The 9,401-nt window shown below is 37.2% G+C and overlaps 1 protein-coding gene across 2 annotated transcripts in view; it reads right to left on the bottom strand.

The window, feature by feature from the left end:
* Positions 1-365: 365 nt before the first annotated feature.
* LOC146469688 (integrator complex subunit 5-like) overlaps positions 366-9,401 on the bottom strand; it is a 20,844-nt gene continuing 11,808 nt past the window's right edge. For both annotated transcript variants that reach the window (XM_085122997.1, XM_085122998.1), the window contains exons 15-25: positions 9,207-9,274; positions 8,131-8,351; positions 7,555-7,664; positions 7,111-7,144; positions 6,011-6,186; positions 4,776-4,993; positions 3,817-3,887; positions 2,969-3,117; positions 2,356-2,460; positions 1,642-1,702; positions 366-527 (exon numbers count right to left, since the gene is read on the bottom strand). In XM_085122997.1, the coding sequence (XP_084979123.1) occupies positions 424-527; positions 1,642-1,702; positions 2,356-2,460; positions 2,969-3,117; positions 3,817-3,887; positions 4,776-4,993; positions 6,011-6,186; positions 7,111-7,144; positions 7,555-7,664; positions 8,131-8,351; positions 9,207-9,274 (1,317 nt within the window). In that variant the 3' untranslated portion in view covers positions 366-423. The remainder of the gene's footprint in view (positions 528-1,641; positions 1,703-2,355; positions 2,461-2,968; positions 3,118-3,816; positions 3,888-4,775; positions 4,994-6,010; positions 6,187-7,110; positions 7,145-7,554; positions 7,665-8,130; positions 8,352-9,206; positions 9,275-9,401) is intronic.

Genomic DNA, 9,401 nt, shown 5'->3' with positions numbered 1-9,401 from the left:
ACTGTGTGAGCATGCGCCACGGTTATCTAGGGTCCGAACTATGCGGGCTCACTAAATGACAGCGAAATAACTGTAAACGAATGTGCGAGAGACAGTGGGCTCAAGCCACGGTCAGCAAACAATACAGGGAGCATGCATTTTGTAAGCGTTATCCACGATTTCGGATGGCGGTTGAATCAAAGTCCGTTTCGGCCCAGGGCAGAGGTCTCTTCCTCGAACCCGTCAGTTCAGCGAATACAACGGAAAATAGGCCTCTGCTAGCAGGGAAGTATAGGATGGGTTATTCCATGATTAGATTAATCGAGCTCTGATTGGTCAGTTAAGAGTTGAGTCGCTGTGGTATTGGTTATATAGAGTCAATAACATGAGGACAAATGTACATTTATTCACATCAGTGACTTCTTTCTAACTGGGTTAACAAATTCACCATGATTCATCAAAAACTCGAGCATAATGATGACCAAGTTTTTCAATGTTATTCACGAAGATCGCCTTCACTACTTCTTTTTGTGTCTTGAACGCAGCCCCTGTGAAGATACATATACCTCCGCATAAGCGTTACTGCTTTTATTTTTACAAAACCAAAAGAAAATGCCCAGGTTTGAGTCCCCTATCTTAAGACTAGCTGGATTTGTTTCATGGTAGTTCCCTGTTTCAAATCCTTGGCGACGCTTTGTAAATAGCCAACTGGCAAGCCTCCCTGCCAGTTGGGATTTTTAAAGAGTTTCTGTTCTGTTTTAAATATTTGTTTGATATATACGGCCCCACAAGCTTCTAGCTCTAAATCTAACCGTGTATAACTAAATTTCCTTTACTTTTACTTTTTACATTTGGTTTTATTCACTCGAATCTCTTTACGGTGGTCAAATTACTTTATCAACTCTGTTGATAAAACCAAACTTTTGTTTCTACCCCCCTCACCAACGCAGCACCACAGACAGCCCCGGCGGAAAGCGTACCTAGGTCCTTAAAGGAAACCTCCGTGTATTTAAACCAAACTTATACGAATACCGCCTTTTTTTTTCGCTTTAAACCCGCGCGCCCCATTTTGGATTTTATGACGATATTGTTAAGGAATAGTCTTGAAACCTTGCCATGCCAACAATTTTGCAGGAATTTCTGTTGAAAGGGCCTCGACCGTGCACAATCCTTTGTTTTAACGTCCATAGTACAGGTGAATACCTTAAAAGGAACGTTTCTATTGGCCAGTTGCTCTGACACATTTCAAAATCTATTGTGGTCTGTGCACGGTGTAAGCCAAAAATAGTAACAAAAACATATAACAAAGAAGTTTGCCTGGCTTCATAACCATTGCCTTAAGTTTTATAAACTATGATAAGTTTTATGAGACCACCCGAAAACAACGATCGTTATGTTAATGATCCGTTAATATAAATGAGTACAAAAATTGCTTGAACAGCCTGAGCTCTGAATGCAAAGAGTTTTAACTCTTTCAAGACGTTTTCGCATAAACGTTTTGTTCCTAGTGTTAAAAGTTAACACTGTGATTACGCTATTTTGTTGCATAGTTTTTTAAATTGCAAATTAGTTATTAGAGGGATTAATGTAAGGTCCTCCCTGCTTCTGCTGTCCGATTCCTTTTTTTATTATTAATACAACAGAGTTTCATTAACCCTCTACCTTGTTGCCATCTTTGGCGTGAGGCTTCTGGTGTCATGGCCGAACTTGGCGGAGGAAACTCCTGAAAAAAAGAGCATGTGTCAATCTGTCTGGGGTCCAGAGTTTTAGCTAAAACTCTGGACCCCAACTAGTTATGTAACGCTCAAAATATGTCACGCATTTAAAATTCTTGCCGCCTATTTCCTGGACGTAGCTTTGCCACGCATATCCGTAGGTGTGTTTTTATCATTTTTAAAATTCCTTTATTTGTGCTAGGTATAAATATAGGCATACTTGTTAGTTTTGTAAAACTCCCTGATGAAGTGTGCGCTAGTCACACGAAACGCGTAGGAGAAAATAAAAACGTTTTACTAAACAAGTAGTTCGCAGAAGTGCTGCTCACTGGATAACCCTTTTAAAAATTTTAAAAATTCTGAAATCACAAGTATGATCTCAGACCAAAATTGCACGACACAAAGTTCAATTACCACTCTATTACACCTATTTTGAAATCACAGTTTTATTGTCAATTTTAATATTCCATTTTTGTTACTTCATTTCCATTTTGATGGGCTAAAGAAAGGATGCGATTTAGAGCAAAAAATGGTGCAATTTGGGAATAAATCGCACTGTTGAGAGCCAATCAGATTGCAACGATCACCAGTGATTTCAAAATAGGTGTAAAAAAAATGGTAAATAAATTATGAGAAACGGAAGGCTTTAGGAATAAAGTACCTTGAGCACTTTCCACATGGTGCTAAGCAAGGCGTAAATTTCTTTGGGCTGAAGAACACCAAACACGGCTCCAACTCGGCTCAGTGGAGGCGGTAACCAACTCGCCTAAGCAAACAAACAAATCCAAGTCAACAACAATTTTGGTGTAGTCTTTACTACGTACGCTATGATTACACTGTACCGGTAAGTGAAAAACCTTTACCCGAGCTCACAGAAAACATGAAGGTGAGGGCGTGTACCACTGAGCTTATAAGAATTTTGTTGGGAGGTGGTATGTTGTTTCCTTAGACAAGAAACATCTGTCTCTCCCATTTAGGGATGGGGAAGGGGGGGAGGAGGCAGCGGGGAGATTCTTCATGCTGGGTAGGGAAGGTGGGGCAAAAATACTTCCTAGTTGCTTCATTCATATTATCGGAACAGTACTGATGAGCTATTTGGCCAATCAAATTCATTAGATTGGCACGAATTTTTACGTTACAGTTTTAAAAATTCAAAGACGCACTGTCAGTATTCAAAATGGTGGACACAAGAAGTGATTCGGTCAAGATTACAAGACAAAGTGACAGTGAATAATTGTGAAGCAACGAAACAGGCGACCAAAAGAATCCCATACCTTGGTCATTATATCAGTGATGAAACACGTGACTTTCAAATGAAGTGATGATTGGTCAACTGATGTACCTCTGTACACTTCCCAGTTGGACATGATAGTCGCAAGCAAACTGGACACGAGAGGGCTGCACTTGGACAGCGATGACACACCTAAAGAACACAATACACAAGAAACGCTGTCAGGTGAAAGGTATAAAACAACACGAACGATATGAGCCAACAGCTTTCAAGGAAACGTTTAAACTATGAGCCTACTTGCACTGTCTTTGCTAGAAAATAAGACACGTGTGGATTTTAAGGCGCAAAATTTGCATCTTTCTTGCGGACGAGAAAAAAACACGAAATATGCGCATGCTAATTAGATCACCCATAATCCCATCGGGTCGCATCGTTCGCACTTTGCAGGGAGCAACGTTCTTTCAATCTTCACAAAATCTAATGTAGAGTTGTTTTTTATTTTCATTTTTATTTATTTCATCACATAAGTTACAAAAACAAAATGCGTGCGGAAGAATAAAGATTACAGCGAGAGCGTTAGGAGAAACCACAGGGCTTATAGAACAAGGCTCGCTCATTGAAGTGCTGTAACACAAAAGGTTTAGAGACTGTGAGACAGTTGATAGAATTACAGTTGAAACAACATTTGAAAAAATAATAAGGTTAAAAATGGCGTTAAAAGATTTACTAGTTGCTACATCTTTTTAGGCTAGATTTAAAGGAGGAAAGAGATACCGTGTTAGAAAATCTCTAAAGAATTAAAGTACTTAGGTCCTTGAGGTTAGGGTTAGTCGCTGATGAGAATCTTTCACTTATCAACAACTGTTTGAGTAGTAAACATTTCGTACTAACCTCTGGCAACAATGCTTATAAGAGCCCACAGAATCGGATTATCATCAAATGTTTTCTTTATACGTAAATCACTGCAGGGAAAAAAGTACGTTTAGTTAGGTAAACTGATACAGTCATCCTCATTTTTAAAATGGGTTTCAGTGATTTGTTGTATTCAGGTCCGGCACAGGGTGCCCCATGGATGATGGTTGTTCCGGTTTTTGTAACGTGAAGCAACTTGGAATATTGCTTTTCCTCTCTGGATGGGATGCCATTCCATCACAAATGGGTATGCATTCATACATCTTGATACTGTGGAGCAACTAGAGTTCTAGGGTGCTTACCATTTACGCAAACCACCCGGATGGAAATTTTCGATATAAATACGAAATAATTTAGTTTGTCTCAACAGAAGATGGATAACATGCAAAATGTATGAACATCAGCTGTAAATCGCAAAAGGAATAATAAAAATGCATCACTTTGACCAGAAGCCCATAATTTCAGAAGTACTCCAAATGGAATGATGCGTACCATTTGATTTTTCAACTGGAATGTCCGGGTCTTCCATGTAAATGGTAAGCACCCCTTGTCAAAGAAAGCAACCCGGTCCAGAATCCAGGTATCTGGACCGAATCAAAATCCATCGGAAGTCCAAACACATGATCGTCATGTCTCCAAAGCATAGTAAAGCAAAAGCGACAAGACTTAAAAATGACTGACCCAAGACGTTTGGGTTTAATCAGACACAAGTTCTCCCGCTGAATCATGTTAACGGGAGAACAAAACAAAACTGGAACAAAAATGTATTTCTTTTGGTCGCATACGACGCGGAAAAATGTTAAGTCGCTTTGGTTGGTAATATGAAGAATCGAACAAAATCGAAAGAACCGATAATTACAGTACTCGCGGGTATCGACTACTCACCATAAGGCATGCTTCAGTATCGATTACTATGGTATCGCTATCAGCCGCCTTACCGTTCAATAGTGAACTTGAGGCTGTCATCATCCGGCCAATCAAAAGTGATCGGAATAACATCCGGGCAAACAATCTCCATTAACAACAGAGCTAAAGAATCCACGTATTTATGATGGAGGATTAAATTTGTATTGTCATTATCTTCCTGGTCAGAGATGCAGCAAAGGGTGAAAACCATATCCGTGAATAACTGGCTAGTTTGAAGCCAGGCTTGGAGCTGAAATAAAAAATGCACAGCAAGATATTACAGGTCTCGGATCGAAAGCTGATTAACGCTAATCCACGATTAAAAGTTCACCAAGACCGCTGGATAAAAAGACAAAAGACGCATTTATACAGGGTTAGCTCAAACCGAAGTAAGATATTCACAAATACCAGTGAGAAGGGGAACTTTTCAAAACTCTGTGTATTGTTTTATTTTAGGATTCAGCACTTTCCTGCTAACATTTGTGAATATTTTGCTTCAGGTTGAGGCTAAACTTGTATAAATGCGTCTTTTGTCTTTTCATCCAGCAAGAACAACAACAACAACAACACTTTATTAACAACACTTTATTAAAAATAGACGGTTACAAGGTGCTTATATACCTATCCGCAAATAGCTGAAGCTAGTCGAGGCGGGTAGGTATGTTTATACTAAACAGAATACAAATACATTTGGTGTTTATAACTGAATTGACTAAAATAAACGTTAAATAAGTAGTAAACAAACAAGTAACGCAAAGAAAAAAAGGGATTCGCTGGCTGATAGAAATTAAAGGATTGTTACATATTCAGAAGCTTTTCATTATTTCAAGAATTGAAGAAGGTGTAAGGTAAGCATTTTCTTTTTTTAAAGTGTTGATTAGTATTTCATGTATTTGCTTTTTTAATACTTTTCTGTTGTCAGACTTTCCAGCGGTCTTGGTGAATTCGAAACAGGACTATTGTAAAGATATGTCTACGTCAAAACTAAGAGACAAAATCTTTTGTGGAAATCGTTATTGATTATAGTAATTTTAAAACTCGAATTAAAGTTCACACTAACCCAGTATTAGCTTAATCAGACTTTGAACAATTGGACCATTTTACCCTTTTTAAACACTTGTGAATATTAGTCTCAACTCCTTTCTGATCAGCTCATTTCGAAAAGATGTTTTACCGCTTTATAAGCCCCCACCCCACAGATAGTATAAGTCCAGCGCTCATAACTGACATTCTACGGTATAGCAAGTATAACGCGTACAAAATTTACCTCAGTTCTATCGAGCTTTTTTGCTCGGTTGTTTTTTTCAATATCACCAACAATTCCACTGAAGAACACAGATGACGGAGTAAGAGGAAGGTGAGACGAGATGTGAGGATTTCTGTTGCGCTCCAATAATGAAACTCTGATCTTTGTTAGGTCACCTTCAAAATCATCTGGTTCAGCTGCAAAAATACAGAAATAAATAAAAAATAAAAATACACAAATAGATAACAAAACAAACTTAAAGATAGCCATAATATACCGGCTAGAACTCTCAATCTCTGCTTATCCCCATATAAACTCTTCAAACAAAGTCATCAACAATTAAAACCTGGTCCTGGTTGTTCAAAGAGCAGATTACTCTATCCAGTGGATAAATCACTATCCAGCCGATAAAATGTGCTCCAACCAATACATTTTATACGCTGGACAGCGACTTACCTGCTGGATAAAGTTATCTGCTCTTTGAAAAACCAGGGCCTTGAACCATTACGGTAATTATAATGAAAGGTATTGACTCTTTCACCGAGCACAATAGAAGTGACTTCAATCTACACAGAAAAAAAAAATCCCAATATCGAAAAACAATTGTCATCAATATCACAGGAAAGAACCGTTCAACAGCTTTCATGTGAATAATTGCACTTTAGGATTGCATCCGTATACTCCAAGTTCAGAATCACATTAGATTACTCAGGTTTTCCTCTAATCTATTTTAATCGATGACTGCAGGAAATCGCTTCTTAAAGTTATCAGACCAACCGTAGCATGTATGTATCACATCCGTCGAGAACTGGGAACTACCATTCGAGATGTAAGGGTTGTGCCGCGCCATTGATACAAAATAATACTCGATATCAACGTTTGATACTTACAAAAATCGATACTCTGTATCGATTTTTTCGATACTATACTAACGTCACCGCATGTCATAAAATGTTATCCCTTCGCATTGTTCCTTTTTTTTAGAGTTCGTGGCGTGTTTTGGACACATACAGTGTCAAATGCGCCACCTTGTGTTTGAAAAGGTAAATCAACGGCTTTAAAATCATAACGTAGGAAAAGACAATCGACTTCAGTAATAAAAATTAATGTATTCACCCTACCTGGAGAAATCCCACCAAATAATGGCACATGTTCCTGTAGATAAACAGATTAAATCATAAATCCAAAATTAAGTGTGTTATTGTTTATCTCATGATAAAGGTAATCATTTAGAAAGCCCATCGTAACAATCCGACTGCTTCAGGTGAAGCTGGACAGAGCCTAGCATTAAGCAGTCAACATTTTTCGATCTTCAAGTGACTAGCATAGCCACAAAACAAAAAACATACTGCCATTCACGTTCTACAATCGACTAAAAAAATTATTTCGCGGCAACTCAAAAACACTAAAACGCTACATATTTGTACAAAACTGAATTCAAAGGTTTATAATTGTTGATAATTGCCTGTCAGAAACTGCACTTGACAGTGATGTTCTATCTCAGGTTGTAAACTGGACTTTATTTATCAACTTGCGTAAATATTTCGCTTGGTGCTATCTTTTACCTTTTGTAGAATCCCTTCCACTAGCAGTCTCAATAAATACATTCTACATCTGTCATCTTTAGAAAGCAGAAGAAACAATTTCCTACAAAGTTTGATGCACTTGACGGTATCTGTTGAACACAAGAAAGGGAGCACTCTTATCATTACACACTTAATCAGTGGCCATTTCAATAAAATTTTTATACTTGTATAGATTTCAAATTCTCCCTTGTCTATAAAAGTACATGACAAAAACAAGTTCTACACAGAAAAAGTTTATTGAATCGGCCGATGAAGGGGTGTGACGAGTGCTAATAAAGTTTTCTTAAAATGACAAAAGAATGCTAAACTGATTTGAGTCTTTTTTAATACCATTCTCTAAAAATACAAGAAACACATTTTAAGAAACCGAAATGGAGAAGAATGAGGTTTACGTGATTTCTTGTGAGCCTGGAAAAATCGTGATACAGAAACTAAAAAAAGTAACAATTTGTTTAAACATACATGTTAAATTTAGCGATTTCATACATAACGTTTGAGTAGGGGTATTACGACTCCGATTTATCAGAAAGTTGAACAAAAGATAATTTTCCTTGCCTGATATTTTTCCATCGTTGTTTGCCAGTTTATGAAGCAACTTGTAGAAGAATCCGACACAGTTGCTGCATAATTTCATCACGTTGGAAACTTTCTCTGGCAGAGTTTTGTTGAAGGACAAAAGAAGTTCTATAGACTTTAAAGAAACTTCCAGGTTGTGATGAAGCAATAAATTGACAAATACACTGTGATGCTTTTGAAGGGACGAGGAAACGTTTGACCTGCAAAATATTGAAGAAAAATGAAAATCACTTCAAATGTAGTACATCCGTCCTGTCCTGTGAAACCAAATAACATTATACGAAAAAATATAGGCTCTGACAGGGTAAAAGGGAAAAACAAGAATGTACAACAATGGAACGTAGTACCATAAATCAAAAATAATCGATTCCTTGCTTTCTCGAAACGTCTTCTCGGGCTGCCTGTATTGAAACACGATGCTTGAACCAGTTTCGCGTCAGATTAATGTAAAAAGATTACAGTAGCACGTCTGACACAAACTGAATTTGACACTCGATTGAGACGTTGAATTTCTGCGCAAATGCGACATTTCAAACTTTTTTGCCTGGTAAACGATTCAAACTAGCAATCGAATACCTTCTCAACTCGGCGAAATCAAACAAAAGTGATCATGATCAATACTATTTCTTTGCACAATTGTAAGCATGTATGTGATAATTTATTAGAAGCTTTTCAACCGGGAAATACTGCAAGCGGGGAAACAGTTGAGGTTTTTTTAGCTGTTCAACAAACTGATCTGCATTTAACGATCAGAAAAAACAAAAGTCGACGCATTTTAAAATACCAGTGCATCAAATGTTATAACCCTGACAGAAAACAATACAATTACTCCAGGATTACTGTAGCCTTTTCTTTAATGAATTTTATTGTAAATTAAGCAATGTCCTGTAATTTCTCTTTTCCTTCTTTTGTATCTTTTTTTTTTCCAAAACTTATTTAACTTGAAAGTTGTAATTAATTAAGCAATGAAGCAGTAAATAAGTTGTAATTAAGTTGCTGAAACTTAAATAAATAAAATGTTAAACAAAAAAAACTATTACTTGAAATTTGGTTACCTGAAAACAAGTTCACTCTCCTTCGTAACGAACATAAGATGGTGGAAATTCCTCAGCAAGCCCAAAAACTAAAACAGAAATAATCAAAATTGATGTAATGGTTGATTGTTTGTCATGAGAGCATAGTTAATAAAGGCAATGATTATGAAGCCAGACAAACTTCTTTGTTATACATTTTTGGCATTGTTTGGAATT

This window comes from Pavona decussata, unplaced genomic scaffold (genome assembly GCF_977016875.1).
Source record: "Pavona decussata unplaced genomic scaffold, jaPavDecu1.1 SCAFFOLD_120, whole genome shotgun sequence".
In the NCBI taxonomy this organism is placed as follows: domain Eukaryota; kingdom Metazoa; phylum Cnidaria; class Anthozoa; order Scleractinia; family Agariciidae; genus Pavona; species Pavona decussata.
This window is presented reverse-complemented; position numbering and strand designations above follow the sequence as displayed.